We start from the raw sequence: 25418 nt of genomic DNA on the forward strand, positions 1-25418 counted from the left end.
TATTTCAGGTGACCCAGAGCTACTCCAAGAACCACGACAGTGTGGGTGTGATCTTTGCCAGTATTGTGAACTTCAGTGAGTTTTATGAAGAGAGCTACGAAGGTGGAAAAGAGTGCTACCGTGTCCTGAATGAGCTGATTGGAGACTTTGACGAACTCCTTCGCAAACCTGAATTCTCAAGCGTGGAAAAAATCAAGACAATCGGGGCCACCTACATGGCTGCGTCGGGACTGAACGTCGAGCAGATGGCTGAGAATGAATCGGATTCTCCGCATGCTCACCTCATGGCCCTTTTCAACTTTGCCCTTGAGATGATGGGAGTCCTGGATGATTTCAACAAGAACATGCTAGGCTTCGGGTTCAAGCTCCGCATTGGATTTAACCATGGTCCCCTGACGGCAGGGGTCATCGGCACCACAAAGCTGCTCTATGACATCTGGGGAGACACAGTAAACATTGCCAGTCGCATGGACTCCACCGGCGTGGAGTGTCGGGTGCAAGTGAGCGAGGAAAGCCATGCTGTGCTCAGTGCCATGGGTTTAGAGTTTGACTATAGAGGTACTGTGAATGTTAAGGGCAAAGGTCAAATGAGGACTTTCCTTTACCCAAAAAGTGGGGAAAGTATATACCAGGATCAAGCGGAGCAGGCTGTCAGAATTGGACCCTCGTCCGTGGTATTACCTGCCAGTGAGACTTCAGTTGCCCAGCCTGTGGCTGCCCCTTCCACCTCTTCCACTCCTCCCTCCTCCTCTCTTTCCACACTCTCTACTCAACCCCAATATGCTGTAAGGCCTCCAGAAGTAGGCCCTGAGCCTGTCTCAGTTAAGCCCACAGAAGTGAGGGAGGAAGGATATAGGGACGCTGGACAGCCCCCTGCCACAGACGTTCACACCCCTCCTCATTCTGAACTAGGCCCAGAGCCCAGTTGTACACAAGGCCCCTCCCAGGTGCAGCCAGCTCCTCTCGCGCTTCAAGAAGAGGAGGATGAAGATGAGGAAGCGAATGAGCTAACTAAACTCAATGAGGAGTTTTATGCTCGCCTCTGATCCCTTCTGTCTCCTCCCGCTGTCTTCTATTCCTCTTACTGCCCCCAGCTGCTGCCTCCCCAGGACTGATTACCGATGTTGGCGGGATGTCTTTTCCTTTAAGCAAGTGTCTTTGGCATGGAAGACAGACTGGTCACGTCAAAAACAAAACCAGTAGATGCAGTGGCTATAAGATTGTACTTGATGTCTTTCATGGGAGTGTTGCCTGAGTCCTGGGGCGGGTTTTACCTGTGTTGAGCACAGCAGTTTATGATGGCGAACAAGCTGAAAAGGGAAAGAGGGATCTGATGATGTTGTTGTTGTTGATGCTTTTGTCATTAAGTGCCTTCAGGATTAGAACAGTGAACAAAAATATGAATACTGAACAAGTTTTAACAATGTTAGACTACAGAATATGCTGTGGTTTCTTTTTTCATGCTTTTATTTTGAATGCAAGTATTTCTTACAGAAATCATTATTGTCGTGCCATATCAACTGTTTTAACTTGATCAAAGTCCCGACCTTACTTAAGGGAAAATTATTTTAGATTTTATATAAGTGCCAATGCAGAATGACAGGCGGAGCAGGAAACTTTGGGAAGAATGAGGGAATCACATGAAGCAGTGTTAATTTATGTATTGTGCTTTGACATCAGGGCTTAATACAGTATTCATTTGTGCCAGAGTCTCACTTTCAAGGGACATGCAGGCTGCAGAGATTTTAGTTTGTGTAGCAGCTCAATGCACATTTTAAGCACAGGTCTTGCACAGTGTTTTTCTTTTTTTCGACCACTTGTATTCAGTAGTTATTACCAATAAATAGCTTTTAAGAAACTTTAAACAGAGCTGAGAGAATCAAAAGGACAATAATCAGATAAGGGACTATAGATCTGGAAGAAAGGTGGTTTGAAAAAGTGAGACCATCACAAATGCAGGAAGGCACTTTAAATATAGTGGGATCTGTCTTTCAGGTATTAAACGCTCACCTCTCGCACACATGTCCAATTTTACAGGTAGTGTAAAATTGTCTCGATGCGAGCTAGCTGATATTTCAGCTTTTTCTTTGATCAGAACCACTCCTGCTTGGAAGACCAAATATCTGTCTGGTGATATTTTGTATTTTTGTTTTGACCAAATGAAAAGAGTGAAGAGGAAGTCAGCAGCGTGTTGGCCTGTCTCCGAATACAGCCACTCTCCCATTTGCTCCTACTGGAATCCTGATAAATAGCCAAAATACAAGAATCACTCATTCAAACTACCATAAATTGAGTACTCCCATTTACCGTACTAACATCCACACCAACAACACAGATTTCACTCATTATTAATTATAAGAGAGTCCTAATATTGCTGGGAGGTAGTATGATACTTGCAAGTATTGGCAGTATTGGCAGCTTTAATGTTGTTTTCATTGGAGTCAATAAGTCAAATGCAGAATATCACCATTCCTGTCTTCTGATGAGGTGAGCGCTTGATACTCGAAGGATTTCAGGTGAAGTATAACTTTAAATGGGGCTGTGAGGGACAGTCACTGCGTAGTTCTTGGTCAGTGATGGGGTGGTCCACAGGCTGTTGGCGTGGGTTTAAATTTAGAGATGAGTGACAGTTTCCACAGTACTGTGTGTAAAACCTCAGACTCAAATCTTGTGACTTTTCTTGAATTTCCGTTGCCTTCATTGCTAAAAGAAAAAATATATATAAACAATGGTCAGCCCATCCGTGCAAATTACCCAACAGATCATTGTCGTCTGCCTTTATCTTTGTGATTTGCTGTTGAAAGATTGGGACGTATTACCTTGATCCTGTCAGTCTTTTCACCAATCAGGGCCTCTACTGAATCAATAAAATTGTGCCACTTTAATTGAGTGATTATAGGTGCAGTGCAGCCTAATCTAGCTGATTGTTTGTGGTGCCTGAAAGTATGACTGTATTTTTTTCTTTTTTTTAGTTTTTGGTTTCCAGAAAGTTTTTTTTCTTTCATTTTTTTTTTTACCAAGCTGTCATTACGCAGAGGATAGATTGTGATTGTATATTTGAGAAAATTAATGGTCATTGTGTGCAGGTTTTGTTTCTTTTTTGATAAATTCCAGATACTTTTTTTGTGCTTCTTTCCAGTTCTTTCCTCCTGACACAGACCAGCCATCTGGAAAAGTGTGGTGGTGCTCCCATTAAATCGCTTGCTCGTTTTTCTCTTTCCTCACTTCGTGCTTTGTCTTTTCTCCTGAAAGTACGTGTTTCTCTCTTATATTTCCTAAGTGTGTGAGAAATATAAGGTTTTACGTCAAGATGGGGATCGAAATGGGGACAGTTTGCTATTGCCTTATCCATAGATTATTCATTTTCAGCTTTCACCACCACATGTTTAAAAAATTAGTCAGCAGTTGGGTTAGATGGACTTTCTCTGTTCACATGCAAAAATGCCAAAATGACAAGAAGGATGAGTTATGTAGCTGTCGGGACCTGTAGCAAAACATGTTTATTTACCTCTTTCACTAAGCTCTCTGGACGTACACAGCCTGTGCCTTTTGAATGTGGACTATGTTTAATCATAGCATCAACTTTCATAATCGTTGCAGCATTAATACCCTGAAAATCCAAAGAGGTTTCTCCAGAAGCCGTCACTGCAGACGCTGAAATAGTTAAACGAGTCCTGCTTTTGTTGCCCAGAATCATTACTTTTTGAAAGATTTACACTACTTGTACATTTTCTCCACTTGCTCTTGTTTGCCAAATCTAATGAAGCATAGCACACAATGTAACACAAATAAAGGAGAATATCGAGTATCAGCTGTGAAGGAAAGTTCACCGTCTTGTTGCCTTGCGTTGTTAGATGATCTATGGGATTTTCAGGCCATGTGCCTGCAGCCCTACCATGCACAGCAGTGACACTAACTAGCCATAGATCTGAGGTGGCGTAGGAAGAACTCCACAGGTTTGTGGGTACACATCCTCTCCAGTAGCACTAATCTGTACACACACATATGAATAAAATATTACACGCTGCTGACTTATGTGATCTGGGGTGCAGTAGGGGGAGATGTGTGTGAGTGAGACTTGTTTGCATGTGAGTAGTTTCCTTCTTTGCTAGTCTCCCTATTTTTTGTTTGATTCTGTACTATACTGTCATCCTATTTCATTTCAATGTCATTCTACATATATGTTAATTATTATGCATATATTTCCAGTATTCAGGAAATTCAAATCACTAAGCTTTGCTCATTACCTGAATACTGTCCTTCTTTGACAGTGTATTTATAAATGATTTGTTTCAGTTTTGGCAGAAGCTAGTTCTCCCGTTTTAAAAAAGGATAAGTTCATGGCATTCAGTCATCTCTTTTTTTTTTCTTTTCCTTTTGGAGAAGTGTGATTCTGCTTTATGACAGAAATAAGGGAAATACATAAAGGCATAGAGTGTCAGCACTTAAGCATCACATTGTCACTCATTTTAAATTATGTCAGCTGCACGTCTTTTCATTATAATTTGCAAGTAAATTCTACCCGTATGTGTTCTAAGTTACACTGGGACAGATTTTAAACAGTGTTGTTTGATTTGAAATGTATTTGTTTTATGTTCATGAATGAGATGTATAATGTACGTTTTGTGCACATTACCCATGTATCATTTATCAACACGTGATAGTAATCTGTACACATTTGCACAAAGCACTCAGTGTTTGTACATATGCAGTTATTTTGTCACATATGATTTTTTTTTATACATGTGCATGTGTCAGATTCTGTCCAAAAACAATGAATAAGAGACACGTATTATCAGATTGATTTTTGTGTGTGTGTTTGCTTATGTGTGAGTTATATGACTTTATTCCTCTTTTTTTTCAGTATGAGAGAAATAAATCTCCAAGCAGAAAGCTTGGACTGTCTAGCATACTGTAACGTGTAAAGTCACGTGGAGTTGAATTTCTGTGCATATAATGAGTGATGACAGACTGTACTGTCATTTAGTTTTGTATTATTAAAACTAAATAAGAGGTGAGGGAAGCAATTTAGAGATTCTCAAAAAGGCAACATGCAAATTAGCCAGGTTTTAGGGAGGATTAGGCCTAACCTAAAAGGTCTCAAAATTGGAGACAGGGTTGTGATCTTCATCAGCAGCCAGCTGATGACTGAAGTTGGGGCGCAGTTTATATTAACCAAGTGCATTTTAACTGCAAGAAGGTATGTTTTAATAATTTGTTGCAAACTGTTAACAAATTTAAAAGAAGGTTAGTAAAACACGATTTCAAAAATGACAAATAAGTGGCTAGAAACTGACAACTTTTAAGTATTTTTTTATTGTAGACGGAAAAACTCCTATATGATGCAGAGATTCATATTTTTCCAGTTATTAAAGGAAATTCAGATCCTTGAAATGTACATTTCATATCTAATTTCTTTTTTCCAGAAAAAATTACGTGAGTTTGTAAAAATAAGGTAAAATATTTAAGTTAACATCTTAAAAAAGATATTTTTTATTCATTAATGTATATATTTTGCCCCGAGTTTACAAAAAAAGATGGGATCAAATGGGTTGTAAAGTGCATGTGTGAATCACTGGTTGTGCTGTAGCGCCCCCAGCGGTCAGCGGTGACGGTGTTTTCACGTAGGGCGTGAATGCGCGGCCCCTCCCCCTCTACAGCCGATCTGGAAAAGAAAAAAAAAACTTTTTTGTACCGAAGGAATCAACAGCCGCCATCTTGTCGTGGCTCGGAATTAGGATTTCGGTCCAACACTGGGTTTTACGTAGAAATCGAGCATCCTTCCCGTGATATGACAGCGGCCTTCTGCCGAAAACGAAATCGTAATATCGCTTCGGAGACATTTTGTGCGAAAAAACGGGAATTGGATTGGTGGTCGTCGGGCAGAAAAGCTCCGTATATCTGATTTCCCCTTCAGAGTGCGGTGATTCAGCCCCTGTCGCCGTTCGGGAGCAGTATTGTTTACCGTGGGCAAGCGGTGAGCAGATCGTGACTTTCGAAGAGATTTGCAAAAATACGGCATTTTTATGCAATTGTGCATTTTTGTGGAGCTTCGCGCGATTTTTGCATGAAGAAATTTGACGTCACGCAAAATGGGTACTTTGAACATCTAGAAATTACGACTTTTCTCCCGGAATGCAGCAATCCACCTGATTTAACTGGATCGTCAGTGTGAGGCTCGATTTTTACATGGGGAATATTTTATTTTGGGGTATTTAACGATAATAATGTGGGTGTTGGGTGTTGGATTATCATGGGGTGAATGGCGGTGGCGAAGCGGGGCGCTATTGCATCTCTTTTAAAAGACACTGACTCTCACGGCGAGGAGTAGCTAAACGCTAACAGTTACTTTAGCTGGTAGCAGGCAATTAGCTAGCTATTAGCCAGTTAGCCAATGTTAGCAGGCTGTCAGCTTGCTAACGTGCTAACCGGGAAGGTTTTTGGTGATTGAACAACTTTCTACTAATAAGCTAATCAGAATCATCAACTTAAGCGACCGGCCAGGCAAGATTTCAACTATGGCTGAAAACCTGCTGGACGCCGGACCTCCACTCTCTAAGCGGCCGAAGCTGAATTCACCTGCACTGTCAACGTCTGATGGACAAGGTAAAGGCCTCGACACTGTCGGCACACACAAACCCAAATGTAATGAACATTTGCACTGAAACTTCTCTTTTACTACTTGGCATTAAATCAACCAATGCCCGTGTAGCAACGTTACACGTTATCCAGTCGGTTGATTGTTCTTTCGGTAGCAGTTAATGTGGTTTTACCGCAGTGTTGTGGTTTCATTCTGAGGTGAGCATTTACTGCACCTACCCTTAATACGCTAATGCCAGTCTTTTGGTACACTCTCCTTAACTTCTGCAGCAAACCTTAACACAATACGATCAGCAGAATAACTAACTTGAGCGTCTAAAATGGTCATGGCTACAATAACTGTAACTTTTGTTATCTTCAGAGGTGTTGCATTAGCTTTGCATTGGTCTACTGTAACGCTTTCGTTAGTAAAGAGAATTTGATGGGTCATAGTTTAAAAATCAAAAGACTAAAATAATAATTATTTCTCGAATCAGGTGCAAAGTGGTATCTTTTGTGGTAGCCTGATACTGCATTAACAGCAGGTACACATGGCGTGATAGACTCACAGAGGCAACCTAGGCCCTAATTAGCTTAAATAATATTGTCTTCAAAATCACAAATCACATACGACTTAATGCCAATGTTTGTACACCTGTAAATTCTAAGTCTGACAATGTTTGCATCCATTTCCATTTATTTCAGGTACGATTTTTGGTGTGTGTAATCACCAGTCAGAGAAAACGGTAAATGTTAACATTTAGTAGTGCCCACTTGGTTCAGCTTGTGGCTATAAAACGAAGTGTTAATAGGCAAAAAAACAACAACCCAAAAACCTAGTCTCAATGGCCACTCCATCTATCCCTGAGCAAGCCTACATAGCCACACTCAGTCTCGATGGTGCTATTTTCCTTTAACTCACTGAATTCTTGCAGAGAGTGCAGATAGGGTTATAACGTCACACATCTCAGCAGACGTGTGCCCTGCTGAAAATAAACGTGTAGAAATGCAAGATAGAAATCTGTATGTGTGCTCTGAGTATTGGAATCTGAGTGATTAGGAAATGTCTGTCATATTTCTTGTAATTGGAAAGCAAAGATTGGGGATGCAAGTTCCCACTTGGCCCTTAAAAAGTTCATTTGTATTATAAAACAAGACTAGTGCTTATTTTAAATCAACTTTTTGACTTGTTCTTCCAAACTTTATAGCTGAAATTATAAAGTCATCTGGAGACTTAAAAAAATCCCTTGAGTAACATGTCTTTTTTCTTTCACCTGGTAGATTGTCCCTGCTTGTTTTTGTTGAGGTGGTTTGTGAGCCCTCAGTGAAAACCTGAGTTATTGCAGCACTCTTAACTCATCTGCTGTACTGTGTGGCAAAAGTGGAGTAGCTGAACTGCATTTCTGCAGCGCTCGCTGTTTCTGTGATGGGAAAATGCTGCTCCTGGTATGAAGATACAAAAATGAGTTGATTTCATATTTTCACCATAATTGGAAAGTAATGTATGCTTTACCTGCAGAAGCACCCCCAATTAGAGTTAAGCTACGGCTCAGCAATTAACCAAGTATAATTTCAATTCCAGTTTTTGTATTTCAGTGAAAACAAAGTGTTAGGGATAAAACTAATTTTGACTGCAAAGCTCTCTCTCTTATCTTTCTCCTGTGTGCTGTACATCAAGCACAGACCTTTCATTTATAGTGCATATTTTTGCTGTTTGGTTCACTTCACGCCACAGTGACATTTTAGCTGGAGTCCAGCGTTAACCAGATCTCTCTAGAGTAGTTAAAAATCTCATTGTTTCCATTGGTGAACTTGTTGAATGATCATTAGCAGTTACTTTTGTCACTGTATCACTCAAGGTCCTTCATCTGGTCTGTTTTCTGTGCAACAATTGCACTTCCAAACATCCCCTGGGGATTTTCCACAAATTTACAGGCTTTACAGTCAAAAATACCCATTAGTCTGGACCTAAAATGTATTATCAGACTCCCATGTGTCCTTTCTGCTCCCTTTACCCATTGTTTTGATTTTATTTATTTTTTTAATTTTAAACATATGAAAGGCTTCTGTGAAAATACACTGCATCCAAAATCTTTTTGATGTGGGTAGAAACTCTGGCTTACTGTATTAATCAAAGTCATCTTTATTATGATTTTTGCTGTAATCGAGGCACATTAGGTTCCGATGTAAAAAGTCCTATTTGTTTAGCTGGTGTCTTGTATGTTTGCTTTTTAACCAAGAACTGAAACTTTAGAGCCCAGAAAAGAAACATTAAACTAATGTGTTTTTCAACTGTATCGTTTACAGCGTGTGGCACATTAACGTCTTGAAAACAAAAGAAAGCTGTTTTTAGTGTAGATGCTATTAAGGGTAGCTGTTGGCCCTCTGTTAGTGAAGTGCTGCTGTTAAGCCTTGAGCGGAGCATTTTTGTTTTGACCACCTTTAGCGTTTTCGAGACCAGACCAGACTTGACTTGCAAGGAGTGAGTTTAACTGTCAATCTATGTGATTGATAAGTTGCTAACTAATGGGCATGTCCTGGATAATCCTTCTTTCTGACTCTTAGAGTGACCATAATTTACACAATGAAGGGACTGAGCCCTTAAAATGATCACTAATGTATGTTCACTGGGAAAGAAAGCCATGGGATTTCCTTTTTCTCTTCTGCCATATATAAGTGGACGTCTTTTGCAAGTTTGGGGTGTCCCTGCTAACCATTAAAAAGAATCAAGGCACTTTTGTGTTGGCTTTACTCTCACGGTTGCTCTTTTTTCCGGCTGTGGATTAGGGAAATGAGACCTAGGACAGCAATGTTTAAAGTTGGGACATGTGTGACTACAGATGTTGAAATGTGGTTAGTACTGCTAGTTGGCTCCAGAAATATTAGCTGGGTTAAATGCCGTCTAGCCATTGAGTAGTGCTGCACATTTCTGCTGCTAACACAAGTAACAATAATCACAGTAGTTTAGAACCATATACAGTGCAGAATAGGTTCAATATAACGATATATATCGGATGACAATATGAAAACGCCTATCATTTCATATTACGCTATCGTTTGTTTCGTGGTGTTGCAAAATAAACTGTTTTCGGCAATATTGTTTTCATCGTTTTGATGGTCACTGTAGAAATTCTTAAAGTTCTCTCTTTTTTCTTCTATTTAATATAACCACACTACGGACGGACAAGCGACTGTTTTTATGCATTGCCGTTAGCAACAACGACGGTAAAACCATCGTGTGTCTCCACCGTCCGCTTGTTTATTTTCCACATAAACCTTTCACAATAAAGCTGAAGATCCTGTTGAGATTTTTCAAAATAAACTGAATCACGTGAAATAGTATGCAGAGTGTTTACGGACGAGAAGCTAAAAAGAGCCGTCAGGTGCTTAAAAAAAATAAACCTTAGAACAGGCTTTTCCCCGCAGCACACTGTGTAATAAATACTCCCAAAGAAAATTGCGGCTGGTTCAACTTCATGCACTTCATGCAAGTCGAGTTGCCCGAAATTCACAGAATTTACAGAAAATGTAAAATTTTTGTGATATGTATCGTTGTTGGGATGATAAATGTTTTATATCGACATATGAGATTTTGGTCATATCGCACAGCCCTAGTGCAAAAGATATTTTAAATTTCCTATGATAGGGATTTGTTCAAAGCGGAAATACTCATTGAGCAACAAAAGTATGTTTACTTTTGATTCTACATTTGTTTACACTGTCATTAAAGGCATTACATATATAAACTGCCAAAAAAGGTGTATGGCTTACTAAATTTGTGGTATTTATTATTTGCTGACTTTAAGCCCAGCCTCACAGTCTGCATGTAGCCAGAAAAAATAGTTTTCCTGTGTCTGTCATTTGCACATGTGCCTCATTGTGTTTGATTTTGTCAAGTCTTCAAGAAGACCTTTCAGGAACAATGGCAGTCACAACATCAGTGATTATAAATTACAAGAGCTATCACACATGACAGAGCCACCACATGTCTGTAATCCATCAATAAACCTGCCACACCCCCTCTTTATACTTTTTGCCAGTTGCAGTTGGGACTCGATGGACCCCCATGGGACAGCGCAGGGCAGCAGTAACATCAGCTGTAAATTACTGCAGATAAAGAGCTGGCTTTCCCTCTTTGATGACAGTCATGCCTGGAGCTTTATATGCAGCACCCATCTGCCCTAACATTTGGCCTTTCCTCTTTCCCTTTTCCTAACATATAGCCTGGCTTTTTGTATGAGAAAAATAGCCAAATTTTAAAACGAAATGAAAGCATTAACATACGTTGTTGTTCTCTTTGTGATGTCTGTATGCGTGAGCAGTCCTATTTAAACCTTTGTAGCAATGGGAATTGAGAACCAGTTCCAGCTGAGATCAGATTCCAAATTGTTCACTTAATTGCAATTATATGACGCCAAGTGTGTGTGTGTGTGTGTGTGTGTGTGTGTGTGTGTGTGTGTGTGTGTGTGTGTGTGTTTAATCACCGCTGGCATGTTTTCTGTCATACAGTGTAAAATTATGTCACAGTTATGGTGATGAGGCTTTTCCACACCTAAGATGAATGGTAGTAGTCTTTTTTTTTTTTTTTTTTTTTTTCTCTCTCTCTCTCATGCAAAAAACTGGCTAAGATGAAAAGTCCAGCCTATAAGCAGAATTAGTAATGGTATTTGTATTGGCATTATCCACACCCTCAATAACGGCAGCTGGTAAGGAAACAAGACCAGAGTATCGCATGGTATGATTTAGTTTTGTTTCACAGCAGATAACAGGTCAGAAAGACAAATGAGTTAAAAATGGTTTTAATAAAGAAAAACATTTTTGCAGTTCAGTGAGAGGTAGAACATTACGAGTAGTCAAGTTTTTTGTGCACTTGGGGAGTTGTGTTTTTTTTTGTTTTTTCTCAAATTGGTGGGGCAGAACAAACATGAGCCCCTGTCTTTCTATTAAGGCCATCTGTTATCCTCCTCTTCTACCCCTTTTATTCACAAAAAAATGTGGTTTTGCATGCACTTTATGTGATCTAATCTTTTGACTATTTTTAATGAAAGAGCAGGGTTTTTTTTTTTTGTTTTTTTTTTAAATTTCATTGTTTAAGATTCATAGTCACCATGTTTGAATTTTTTAACTGTGCCCTGTGGATTCTCTCACATTCTCTCTATAAATATGTAGGTAGGTTGGGCCTCAGGATATCTGTGTCTGTCTTAGGTTAGAAAACCTGAAATTTGCGCTGAAACCTAAGAAAAATTAGTATTTGGTACTCGTTTGCGTCTTAGTTCTGTTTCAGTTGTCAGTCAAAGATTTGTCAGGGACCTCCCAACCCCCAGACGTCCAGTTTCTTGCTCACTCCTGCACAAATGGCACTTCTAATATCTAAAAGGACAGGCGGTAAGCTTGCAATGCAGCCACTGATTGAGGCATTTATGCCTGTGCCTTGGGGCAACCAGAGAAATCATGAGAGAAAGATGGCGAGGATCAGCAAAATGGTTAAAGGCAGATGAAGGGACTTATTACCACCAACCTACTGCTTTTAGCTGACTTAATAAGCATCAAAAAAAATGGGCGACATGGTATTTTAAACGCCACTCATTTCTCATGTCTGTGCTTGTATTTAAGCTTAAACAGACCATTTGACTGTTCTATTTTTGCTCATTATACTTGGAACAACTTTAGCTTCATGAGGTAGAGAAGAGTTAGACTGAAGCTCAGTATGTGTTTTGTGTTTGCAGAAAACCTAGAAAACTAAACTAAATCCCCAAGAGGAAGTAGGAGTACTTGAGGAGCTCCACATGACTATAATTTTACCAATGGATGATGTTTCTGGTTGTATTTTCTTAAGAAAAACAAAATCCACAAAGTTTAAAGGTGAACAATACCATCTCTTCCTGCTGATTCAAGCAAGCCAAACTAAAGAATGTAGCTGTGTTAATGCGATGAGGAACACAAACAGTACAGATCACTGGATCATGTTGCAACCACAAACGAAATAATGAGAATGCATTTCTAAACTGGGTGCAGACTTCAAAAACTTGGTTTCCCCTGTTGTCATCAAATCTCCCCCAAAGCAACCCGCCTAGAGGAAACAAACCTGTGGGTCAGATGTCATGTATCCAGTTGCAGATTCCATGCAGGTGTAAATGGATCTTAACTGCTGTTGCTAAATTAGTCTGTTTAAAAAAAAAAAAAAAAGGGTCTGTTCACCATAGATGAGATGATGGTATTTGTTAAAATGGGGAGGGAAGAGAAGTCTTCCTGTTACAGATCCACATTCACTCCCTACCAGAGACAAAGCTGAGTGTGCTTTAGATAGAAGTTCAGCATTGACCAATCATCACCTGCCGCTCTATATTAAAAAGCCAAAAAATAAAATGATATATTTCAGAGTTTTTCTGGCACCATTTGGCAAGGGAAGCAACATTAAAAGTCTGGTTGACTAGTTGCATGCACACTTATTGCTACTGCCTCTTGGGATAACTTGCTAGCTAGTTAATGCATTTGATTTAATAAAATGAAGTGTCATTATTACTCTTAAAATCGTCTTGGCTGTACTCTGCTGTTTTTTACTTTTCTCAGTATGTTTGTGCTTGCCTTCAATGTAGAACTGGTGATTTCAGCTACCAGCACATTTTCATACAAAGGAGGAAAGACACATCAGATTTTGCTTTAAATGACAATTCTGATATGGCTGAGTACTAGTGGTGCAACGGATCAAAAATCTCACGGTTCGGATCGGATCACAGTTTTAACTCACGGATCGGACCAATTTTCGGATCAGCAAAAAAGACAAAATTTTAACATTTACTTATTAACTTTTTAAGTATTTTTTACCTATTAAAAACATTCAACTCAAGACTCATTCCACGCAATTATATAAAAACAAATTAAGGTGCAATATAGGGCAGTACAGGGCTTTATATCTACCACTCCGCTGTGATATAATGAGCGGTCACGGTCACGTAGCTTTCCGTTGACCTGGAGGTCCACCCGTTTTTAGTTGAGCAACAAAAGATGCGTAGGACAGTTCAGCCATAACTTTAAACTTTTCCTGCTCATGCATGCCTGGGTACGATCTCGTCACTGAAGTGGACGCGCAACGGGATATCATAGCGTGGCTCAAGCACGTTCATCATAGTTTAAACCCCTTGTTTTGCACAACGGAATACGGCCTCCCGTCTGCAGCTAAACACCCCAGTAGCTTTTGAAATAGCTTTAGCCCGGTCGGATTGGGGAACAAAGGGCTGCTTAAATGCCGCAAACTCCTCTGCTCCTCCACTTGGACCGCTATCGCTGGCCATAACTATCGCTGGCCATAACTATCGCTGGCCATAACTATCGCTGGCCATAACTATCGCTGGCCATAACTATCGCTGGCCATAACTATCGCTGGCCATAACTATCGCTGGCCATAACTATCGCTTGACAAACTGACCACGCGCACCATACATATACTTTTTTTCCCCTTCTTTTTCAAATCTTTGGATCACGTGCGTGCCGAACCGTGGAGTGGGATTGGTTCAGATTACGGATCAACCGTGATCTGTTGCACCACTACTGAGTACTAAATTCAGCAAACAGTTATTTTCATATTTTCTGTTTTTGATTTGGCACAGGCTCTCAAGGTGGACTGTAAACAAAGCTATTGCAGTTTAACTATTGTCTGTAATAGAAGTAGTCTTGTTGGATTTAAAAATGTTTTAAACTGAAGGTCTGTAACTTTTCTTGACTATTTTTTTTTGAGTGTCTCTGGCCACAATCAGTATTTATTTACTCAGTGAAGTAATTTTCCTCTGCTGTTCTTTCCAACTGTTGCAATGGCATACTTTCTTGGAGGATTTATTACTGCAGAAAGGAAACCTAAAATAAGAGTCCCTTTCCACTATTAAGTGGATTTGTTTTGCTATCCACCATATTATATTGAGCAACAATTAAAAGAATGCCAGTAGCAATGTTGCACCTGTCCCTCTGAGAGCAGACGCACATGGCTTTAGGGCAAGATGACAGAAATCTCCAGGCGGGATCACTGCTGGGGCTGCTTTTGTAGATATTTATAGCCATCACCTCAAGACAGTGGCCAAAGGGGGGCGGGGGAGAGAGTGATAAAGTCAGCTATGGGAGGGTGTATGAACGACTATGTGAAAAGTTGACACACTGATTTGTGTGTATCCACTTTTGAGTAAATCACACATTGTTTCCCGAGTTACGTGTTTTTGTGTTCATATTTGCACTCATGTAAGTGACCCTTCTTTACCTGTGGATGTTTTTCTTCTGCCTTTGAGACAGTGAAATGATATGGAAAGTGAAATGTAATCGACGTTCCCATGTGAATTTTTCGATGAGAATTCTCCGGATGGTTATCACATCAATTCGCACACTGGTTCAACTTTATGCAGACTCTGTCCAAGGGAGCTTTTATTGTAAGGTCCGATTTAAACTTTCACATTCCTACATACAGCTCCATGGATTATGTCTGAAGAAAACTTCAGGGCTGCAGTGCATATGTTAAAACGGTTAATGCCCACCTTCCCCCCTCCTTACGGTTGGGGTTCCCCAGACTGCATGTGGCCATACCCAACCAAAACATTGCTTTGCATTTTTGGTATCCAGCCAACACGCTTAAGGGCAAGGTTACGGTGTGTTTAGATTTCCATTTTGAAATGAAAAATGCAATGCCAGGCCTTAGCGTATGTAGTTGAAGTGAATACAGCTGCTTGAAGAGCATCCATGTGCCTGCCTGATAGATGGCATGGGCTGAGAGGAGTGAGAGAGGAAAAGATGGATTGTCCCTTCAGCCTCAAACAAGCTTCCTCCACATGGAGCACCTGCGTGCCTGATGCTAGGGACAGACAGCGAGCTAGCAAGGGAGATCTGCAAGCCTGTGTTTACTCAGGGAAGTGTGTAGGCCAAGTGCCCTCATTAAAGTCGGGATCCTGACTGAATCTCAATGAAGACATCCAGCAGCAGTGCTCAGTCCTGTAGCATTAAGGTCTTGTTCGTCTTATACTGAAAAGTGATTTGCTTAACAGCGCCTTTCATACAGTGACATTTCTTGGCTTCATTACTTTCAGTTGCACAAATTCAGTAAATTTGCGCTTTTGTGGAAGAAATTGTCAGTTGCATACATTCCAGTTATGTCCTCCACTCTTTACAGAAGACCAACAAACCGCTCCACAACATGCTTTTGAAGAAACAAGTTAGCCAAATAAGATTTCAGGTAATATTTCTACTCTCGTCAGGCACGTTGTACTGAATAGGCAAGTTAATGTCACTTACAGAGGGGAAATGAAAACGGGAGAGCTGCAGTGTTCAAAGCTTGTTTCTTTGGTGATTTTGTGCCGTTAGGTGAACTCGTGATCAAGGCTGTGGAAAGTGATCTTGTTTCAGTTTGTCCAGAGAGTTGATTCTTCTTGGTGATTCAAAGCTGTAAGGCATGCACAGCTCCTGTGCTTTTGTCACCATCTTAATCACTAATTCTCAAACAAATCGTGGCTCCCTAGGCTCTCACCATTATGCTCACACCTCTGGATGGTGTGACACAAATATTCCTACGCCACCCAGCAGGAACCCCGAGTGCTGCTGGATTCTCTTGTCACACTGTGTTTGTCAGCCAGTAGCGATGCTTTATCACGCTTTATGCTTATTTTGTCTTGCACTGCAAGGGACAAGGCCACAGTGGGACAAGGCCAAGGCAGCAGCATTTAGCATGTTGGCTCATTAATATTTCATAATTAGAATGTTTGTGAACACTTGGACTGAGTCCAAGGGTCAACTGAGGAGTAAGAGCCCTTTTTTCTTTTTTCAAACACAGCAGGATTTTTCATGGCTCAGCCTTTGGGTGGTGACTACAGTCCATTAACTAAATGTATTGAATCTGTTATTTGATAAAAATCACGTTCCCCCCCCCCTTTCTGATCATTTGATGAGCAAATGCCTCTAATTCTCATAAAAATGAAAACTATAACTGACAAAAATGGTTACAAAGTTTTATTATTACCATGCTGGTAGGGCTGCTCAATCGAATTTTAATCTCGATTACGATCTGGGCTTTCAGCGATCATTAAAAATGACTGAGCCGATTATTAGCCCCTCCCTCGTGCTTTACTCTCGCGCTGCTCCATGTGGCAAATCGAGCGCACCTCTCTGCATTTCGAACACGTGTCACAACAATTAAGAGCAGCGGTCCCCAACCTTTTTTGCGCCACGGACCGGTTTATGCCCGACAATATTTTCATGGACCGGCCTTTAAGGTGTCGCGGATAAATACAACAAAATAAAACTAGTACCGGTACCGGAAATTTTTTTTTATTCATAACACACGTGAAAAGACCAAAGAAAACAGAGTTAACGATAAAAACGATAACAAAATAACGCTGAAAACCGATTAAAAACCCTGAAAACTACATTTCACACCTGAGCCTCAACTCTCGCGGCCCGGTACCAAACGACTCACGTACCGGTCCGAGGCCCGGGGGTTGGGGGGTTGGGGGGCCTACTGATTAAGAGGACCCGAGGGAAGCTCGGAAAGCTAAGCAGAAGTTATTAGGGCTGAACGATTATGGAAAATCTAATTGCGATTTTTTTTGCCCCAAGATTGCGATGCGATATGCGATTATTTTTTAAGGTCTTTGTCTTCTGTATTATTAAACAAAGACAAGCAATACATCATATAGTATGGCCAATACTATATTACATTAATTTTAAACTGTTCTTTCCTGGAAGACAGACCTCTGTTATGATGACATGAGGTGATGCATGAATTGATGACTGACATTTTTATTTAACTTCTTCAATCACAACAGTATATTTGAACATACACAATAGTTTATTTTTAGCTTACAAACATCTGAGCATAAAGTGCTGACAAGGAACCCTGGTGTAAACATTAAAATGAAAGTCAGTACAATGTGCAGATTGCAGAAATATACATAAAAAAATCAGTGGCTTTACCACACTCAGTTTTTCGACATCTGTGAACTACTAGACAGTCATTAAATTAAAAAATAATATTAAATAAATAAAACTAATAAATAAAAAATACACACATCTTACTGATCTCTGCAGTCAGTAACATTACACATAAAGTGCAAACATAATAGCAATTGTATAAACACACACACAAACACGCCTTTAAAATTTAAAGGCGTGAAATTGGACGGTCTAGCCTTCTGATTAGCGTCACCGCTGTCTCGGTGGAGTTTAATAAACTCGACCGTCTGCTTCTTGCTATCTAAAATATAACCAGACACTGGCGTAAATTCTCGACTGTCTCATACTTCTGTTTAATAAGTTTTCTGTTTGACGTTTAGTCAGCTGTGTGAAAACCAAGGAGGAACCCACCCGGGGGATTAATAAAGTTTTATTTTATCTAATCTAATAACTTTAATCTCAGCCAAACCGATTTACTCACGAACAAACAAAACACTGAAAAAAGCCCAACAATAACATTTTTAGGTTGTCTAAGTGACTTATATATTACGTTTAACCCGAGCAGCGAAACTCCGCGGTGATCTGAAAATGATGTCCCGGGAGTTGTGCCGTTCTCGGCCGCATCAGTAACCCTCGAGCTCCCGGCTAGCTGTCGAGCTGGTGGGTAGCAGACGCCTCTGAAAACGTCGAAGCACTTTTGCAAATATGGGATATCTTGATAAACCGAGCAGATATTTGATGTTTACACAACTACTTTCTCGCCTGAAAATATGTTAAAAGTTTATTTTGTGACCCAGAAAGATTAGTATGAGTAATTTTAAAACTTAGTAGCGGCCGCCATTGCTGGAAACTGGAGTTTGGCTGGGCCGCGCTATGAATTCTGGGATATGGTAGGCCACGAAGGACACACCCGACCCATCCTTCAAATTCGGGGAAAAGGAGGACGCATTTGTCGACTACATTCGGAGGAGTCTATGAATTTGGACAGCCTTCGGCGCGTCGCTGTGACGTAATTGGTCTACAAATGCGGCCTCAGGAGGATGCAGCCCATGAATTTGGACATGTCCAGAGTATAATCGCAGCCTTTGCGGTTAGAAAATTGCACTTGATCATGTCGCGATATTATCGCAAATGCGATATATCGTTCATCCCTAGAAATTATCTGGAGAGGAGAGTGACTTTATGGGTTCGCGGAGTCGGACGTGGATCAAGTAGACATAGAGTGTAAACTTTGCTACAGTGTCGTAGCTGTACCACAGAGCAACACTGCAAAGTTCACTAAACATAGATGTTTACATTTTTCATTTATTTTTTTATATTGCAAACATTTGCACTTTTAGCAGTATTTGCACACTATTTTATATTATTTTTTGATAATCTTTAAAGTCATTATTCAATACATTGTTATTGTTAAATAAATGTCGTCAAATAATCGAGATCTCAATTTCAGTGAAAATAATCGTGATTATCATTTTTGCCATAATCGAGCAGCCCTACATGCTGGCTGTTTTTCTGCTATGGTTGGAATATTTATGGTGGGGACTCAAAACTGTTAAAAGGTAGAAAAAAAATCTTCCCACTGTCATGTGTTGCATTGTAGAATAAGTTGCTAGCAGTAGATAAGATCTAGATGCTCTGGTACTCAGTGATTTGAGTACAGGCTTATTTGAAGCAGAGGAGAATGAATGCTTGGCACTGAGTCACATGGTTGTATAAAACATTTTGTGACATTTTGCTTCTCTATCCCTTCTCATAGATCTTGGGTCACTCTCCTGGGACGATTTGGAGAATGACCTTCCAGATGAGTTGATCCCCAATGGAGGTGATATTAGCCTGATGGGTGGGATCCCTTCAAATGGTGGAGCAGCACCTGGAGCTGGCGGACCAGGAGGCACTCAGTCAGGACTTGGCGGTGGCAGTGCCTCTGCCGTCCCAGATGCAGCGGCCAAGCACAAGCAGCTCTCAGAGCTGCTTCGGGCTGGTACTACTTCTAATATAGGCACAGTTAGCTCTCAGCCAGGCAGCATGGGGCCACAGTTAGGAGCACCACTGGGTAAGAGCCCTCTTGGCCAGGGCTCCCCCAACAACCACCCGTCCCCTCAGGCCCAAAAAGCAGGAACCCCAACTGGAGTAGCAGGACAGAACAACAACAACAATACTGCAACTATGGGCTTAAACACAACTGGGTTCAGTCAGGCCATGATTAACAACAACCAGGGCCATACTGGACTCCTGAACCAGGGAGGGCAGCCGCAGCCTGGGCAAGTGATGAATGGTGGCCTTGTACCTGGAGCTGGGAGAGGACGTGGGGCAGGGGTAACAGGCATGCAGTACCAGGGACAGACAATGCAGGGAACTGCAACAGGACAAGGAGGATCAGGTAGTGCATTGGCAGAGACGCTCACACAGGGAGGGCAACAGATGGGAGCTCACACTACCCTCAGTACTGCTCAGCAAGCAGGCAACATGAACAAGGTGAGTGACACTTATTTTATTATTTTTGTTTGTTTTATATCAAGTGTTGGCACATGCAAATTGTGAGCCCCAAGTATTTTTTGGCACACACGGGATATTTCTCTGGCACTGATTTTTTTTGTTTGTTTGTTTTGTTTTAAATTGCATTGAAGTATTCATTTTTGATTAAAGAAAAGGTGTGTTGGAACAACTTTAACACTGGACACAAACTAGGTGGTCACTCATTGTATAGGCGAAGTCGAAAAGCTTGTTAATGTGGCATTTTTGCATCTTGTCATTCTGGGCCCAGTTTATGCTGTGATCCTCTATTAATTGACGCTAACATTTAAGCCAGTAAATTATTTTGTAAAAATTTTAAACTATGCGGATGCCGGATTTGTTGAGCCATGCACAAATGTTCGCACTTATTTGGGAGTGAAAGCAACATTATTGGAAAGCAACTAGAGCAGGGCGATATGGCCAAAAATATTTATCACGATATATATTTGAAAATTTGCGATAACGATATAACTGACGATATAATTGATGCGAGACAAAATACAACTCCACAACATTACTAGCGCAAAAAGACAACCTTCCATTTATTTTCACTTAAATAAGAAGCTGGTTTTTATGTACATTAAAGCTTTATAAAAATGTAACAGTGCAAATGCAAATTCCTTGCTGAAAGTTTAACCAAAAGGCATTTCCAGTAGAAATGGGCTGACATATCCTGAGCATAACCATATATAATATCCACTGAAGTTAAAAAGAGGTGCTTTGCAACATTAAACTGCAGTGTGCAGTACGTATTTTTCGGACCATAAGGTGCACGGGATTATAACGCACATTAAGCGAAACAAAGCAGTCAGATAAATCAAACTTTATTAAACTCATTCTTCTTGCTTCCTCCACTTCTGTACCATTGATTCATTAATGTTGAATTCTCTGGCAGCTGCTCTATTCCCATGTTGTTGCAGTATATTAATGACTAACCTCGTATTGTGGATGGATTATCTCAGTTGTTCTCCTGACTGAAGTTTGGTCCGTTTACAGCACCCTGCCATGCGATTGCATTTGTCTCTAATTATCAGGAACTTTAACGTTAACTTTTATAAGTGGAAAAGTGTTAGTGTTCGTCCTCCAGCTTCCCTGTTTATGTTATGCTAACATAGCTGTGTCGCTAGCGATTACGTAGCACATCATTATATACCAGCTAGCCCAACTTCAGTAACCCTACAAACGTCACTGCTGTTTAGTTTTCTGTCTTCATTTATGTTGGAAGTGATAGCAGAGCTGTACGTTTGATTTTTTTCAGAAATCTCTCAGTCAGAACATGCTATATCATGCTTAGGTAACTAGCGAGCTAACTTCCGCTAGCTTCCTGCTAACTTCTAACTCTGTTAAATGTAATAAATTTTGTTTTAATGGATGCCTGAAAGTTAAACTTCATAGTTACACCTGGTAAAGCAGCAATGCTGATCGTTTTATTAAAGATGAAAGAATTTAGACAGTTTTTAACGCTCAGTGATGCTGCAGTGTTCGTTTGAACTGAAGAATACGGAGTTTAGGACCCAGATTACTCCCAGATTTAAGAGCATCTTAGTCCCACAAATACGACAATAACGACGGCCGCTTGCATGTTCTGCAAAAAAATGTGCTTTGTCGTGTATCTGACGGACAAACACCAAACCAGTTCCACATCACTGAAGTTGCACCATTTTTACAAACCAATTCTGGTTCATCTGTTTCACTCAACAATCGGCCATGTGCGTATGAAAACAAAGGCACTGCGCATGCGCGTTTTATTCATATTCTATCGTGATATTTCATTTTCTTATCATTGCCTAACATTATACCAGTATTACCGTGAACAGGATGATATGGCCCAGCCCTAGCTCGCAGTTATTCTCAAATGATATAGGACACAGTTTGATTTGCATAGACAGTTATTTTGAAATGCTTTTTGTGCATCTGAAAAAATTACTAGAGCTTAGCTTTATATATAGCTTTTAATTGGCTGTGTAATGAGATGGAGATTCATCTCAAATGACTTTTTACATTCACTATAGCAACACACCAAAGCTTTTGTTATCATTGATTAGGAGCTTAATTGAAGCCCCTCCTCAACACACACTCTGTGTGATGAAGGTAGGCACGAGTGCATCTGTATCTATACACTTCGCAAGTCACGTTTATGGTTCATCTAAACAGTTCTTTCTTCCAGTCCACTTGTTTATAGCACTCAAAAATGCATACTCCACTGTTGGCAGGGAACTGGTACACTGCTGTCAACTGTTCAGTTGTTGTTAAGATTAGTCTAGGGATGCATAATTATGTGTGTGTCTATGGGAGAGTGTCATTTGCGGCTTACACGTACACTTGTCACCAATGTGGTTTTGCAGGAAATCACTAGGAAGCCATCTATTTAACTGGCTGTGTCAAAGCCAAGACACCAAATTTGTTCTTAACCACAGCACACATACACAGAAGCTCCAGTCTTCTGAGAAGAGACTTACTGAGATAGTGAATGTGTGTCGAGTCATTCCCAGCGTCTGTAGACACGATTTAACCACAGAAACAATTAAAAGCTGATGTCGAAGTAACAGCGACGGGGCTGTCAGCATTTACAGAAACGGGCCTGTTTTTTGTGTGTATGCCTCTGTCAGGGATTTTTCCTGCACAGATTTTGGTGCCTCCCACAGCCAGTTAATGCCAAGAAAAACCAAAAGCGTCTAAATGATAGCAATTGAGACTAATGTAAGCCGGGCGTTGCTTCCAAGCTGTTTTCGAAACTGTTTAGCGTATCCCAGTTTTATAACTAAAGTCATCTGACAGAGTCACTATTCACATGTTAAAAAAAGCCTAGAATGATCTTTGATTTCATAATTTTGTTCTGAATCATTATTTTGCATGAGAATACAGATAAAGCTACATGTTGCTGAAGCTTCCCGTTAGCAGCTACACTGACAGTTTGTAGCCCTCAGGTCAAGAGCTGAGGTTACACAGTTAACTGCTTCATTTGTCAAATGCCAACTTTCTGGAAGGGGAAAACAGGAGCTAAAGTGGAGTGGTGTACACGGAGAGTCCACGGATATTCTGCAGGTTTAAATATAACCCAAAAAGGTGGTGGGTTTTTTTTTGTTTTGTTTTTTTTGCTCTAGCTGCCCGTCATAATTAAATTATGGGCCAATTCACTTTAAGTCAAACTACAGACCCCTACTTGGTGAAAATTGAAAATTTTTGTTGAAAATAAAGACTTTTAATTTAAAAAAGAAAGAAAGAAGGAAAACCTTATTTTTACCCCATGACTTACGGGCAAATATGAATCATAGCTCAGCGTGTCTAATCATATAGGGTTTGTGTTTAACCCTTTAAAACCGGTTGGAGAGGGCACACTCCGTTTTGCATAACTATTTTTAAATCTCTGTAGAACTGGAACCATGTAAGCTAGCGCAATAAAAAAAAATTTTCGCATATGAAACCGGAGGAGTTATACTTACAACTTGTGCCATTAGCTTGTCCTAGGTCACAGTTTCCTTCCACATATAGCTTCCCAAAAATTGCATAAAAAGCACTTGCAGGAACAAAAATATAATATTCCAGAAAAATGCTTTGCTGATCCGATCAGCTGTTCGTAACACTTCCTACATTGGAATAGATGTCAGCGCGAACTATCGCGTGTCCGCCATTACCTGCCCGAAACCGGAAGTGACGTCATTTTCGTGGAAAATGTAGGTTGTTTTTTTTTTTTTTTTTGCCTTCAGGGCCTTATAAGCCTGTACTGGTGTTTTTAAAAGTTATATTTGACTTTTATGCTTTTCTGTATTGTTTCTGGGATGCTTAGAACTCAAATTGCACTGCTGGAAATAATTTATTTTGATGCACATGCTTTTTTTTGTTTTGTTTTGTTTTTTTTGCAAATTTACATTATAATATTTATATTTGTTTTTCCTGCAGTATATAAAAATTGGCGTATCTCAAAAATAAAACTAGGAAGACACTCAAAATAAATTCCGCATGATTGGAAACTATTTTGTGCAACTTTTTTGTATTTACAGTTTTGAGGGATAAGCCTCTTACATTACTCTAACTAGAAATATATGTTTAAAAAAAACCCCAAACGATTTTCAATTTGTTTTTTGTAGTTTATTGCACTTTTTTTTTTTGCAATTTATGTAGTTACTATGGACTTAATGCATACATATTATTAAAATTTGGGATATACCTGTTGTATTGATGTATAGCAATTTGAAATGCTCCCACAAATGGCACTACAGCATGTAAAAATATAAAGATAATCTCTGGCGGACTTGGTTCTATGGTAGGTCTTAAAGGGTTAATCTATTTACTTATAGTATTTGCTTATTAACAACTAAATGTATAGCTTTCATTCAAATAACACAACACAACACAGACTCATGGTGGGCTGATTGCATTTATGGCCATGCGTAGTCACCCACTCGAGGCCCGTTCTGAGCCAGGAGAAACCTTGTCCGTGTGCATGTTTTAGGCTCAGCTGGTCCTCTGTGATTATCATGTCACCAACTGCTCTGAAGGAGAAAACCACCAGACCCATTCTTTGTATGCAGCTTCCTCTATTGTCCTTTAATCGCAGGTTGTAAATCTCTTTCTGGGCATTTGTGTTGGTGAGAAGCTCCTTACCGCCACATGCTCCTTTTGTTACTGTATACGCATGAGCACTCGCCCAGCCTTCTCCAGCTTATTGGGTGGCTGCTTACCATTTCAGTGATGCAAAGAAAGACAGGTATTGTAAACCACTTAATAAGTTGAAATGACAGAGGCGGAGTACACTTGGGATGAAGGAGGGAGGCTAGCTCAGCTGAACAGTCTCGCCTGGCAGCAACGTGGTGAGATGATAGTTGGCAACTGTCCTGCCTGTCGATGTGTGGAGTGTGTCAGAGAGCGGGGGACTGAATGGAGAGAGTGAAACGAAGGGGGTGGGTGTGGGTGTGGGTGTGTGTCCGTCTGCTCAGCTGTGTTGAAAGCCTGCCAGTGTCTGGTCGTCTCAGCTGGGTCTTTTTTATCTGGTCTATTGGAGCGGTGTCAACAGCCTGAGGGGGATACAGCCTGGCCTGGCATGGCAGAGTCTGGTCTGGTCTCCCAGCAGCTCTCTGGATGAGAGAGCAGCAGCAAGTTAATCAGTGTATAATGCAAGGCACTAACAAGGATTTTATTCCCTCCAGCGGCACACATCTTAATGTATGCACTCAGACTTCTTGAGCGTGAGCGCTATTTTGGTTTGGATGTAGTTGGATAAACCCTTCAGTCAAACTTTGAAACTTACGACAGTCATGGCTGCTGTGCTGATTTGGTTTGTTGTGCTCTCTGTTTTAGGCTCTGCTGACAGCTGTTTGGTTTATCTAGCCCATTCAAGTAGATTAAGTTGTGAATGCACTAGAGCTCCAACGATTCGAGTAATCCAAAAATAAAAAATTCTCGAC

At 40.4% G+C, this 25418-nt stretch overlaps 2 protein-coding genes across 6 annotated transcripts in view; both read left to right on the forward strand.

Annotated features, from left to right (window-relative positions):
• The window catches only part of LOC309708871 (adenylate cyclase 9), a 48594-nt gene extending 43794 nt beyond the window's left edge, over positions 1-4800 (forward strand). For both annotated transcript variants that reach the window (XM_082537193.1, XM_082537194.1), the window contains one exon: positions 9-4800. In XM_082537193.1, coding sequence (XP_082393319.1) covers positions 9-1046 — 1038 coding nt within the window. In that variant the 3' untranslated portion in view covers positions 1047-4800. The remainder of the gene's footprint in view (positions 1-8) is intronic.
• Positions 4801-5658: 858 nt separating this feature from the next.
• crebbpa (CREB binding lysine acetyltransferase a) overlaps positions 5659-25418 on the forward strand; it is a 46350-nt gene continuing 26590 nt past the window's right edge. For 3 of the 4 annotated variants that reach the window (XM_082537474.1, XM_082537475.1, XM_082537476.1), the window contains exons 1-2: positions 5659-6606; positions 19256-19974. In XM_082537474.1, the coding sequence (XP_082393600.1) occupies positions 6519-6606; positions 19256-19974 (807 nt within the window). In that variant the 5' untranslated portion in view covers positions 5659-6518. The remainder of the gene's footprint in view (positions 6607-19255; positions 19975-25418) is intronic. The other variant, XM_082537477.1, reaches the window with a different exon arrangement.

The sequence above is a fragment of the Aulonocara stuartgranti genome (assembly GCF_965226115.1).
Source record: "Aulonocara stuartgranti genome assembly, chromosome: 6".
NCBI classification, from domain to species: domain Eukaryota; kingdom Metazoa; phylum Chordata; class Actinopteri; order Cichliformes; family Cichlidae; genus Aulonocara; species Aulonocara stuartgranti.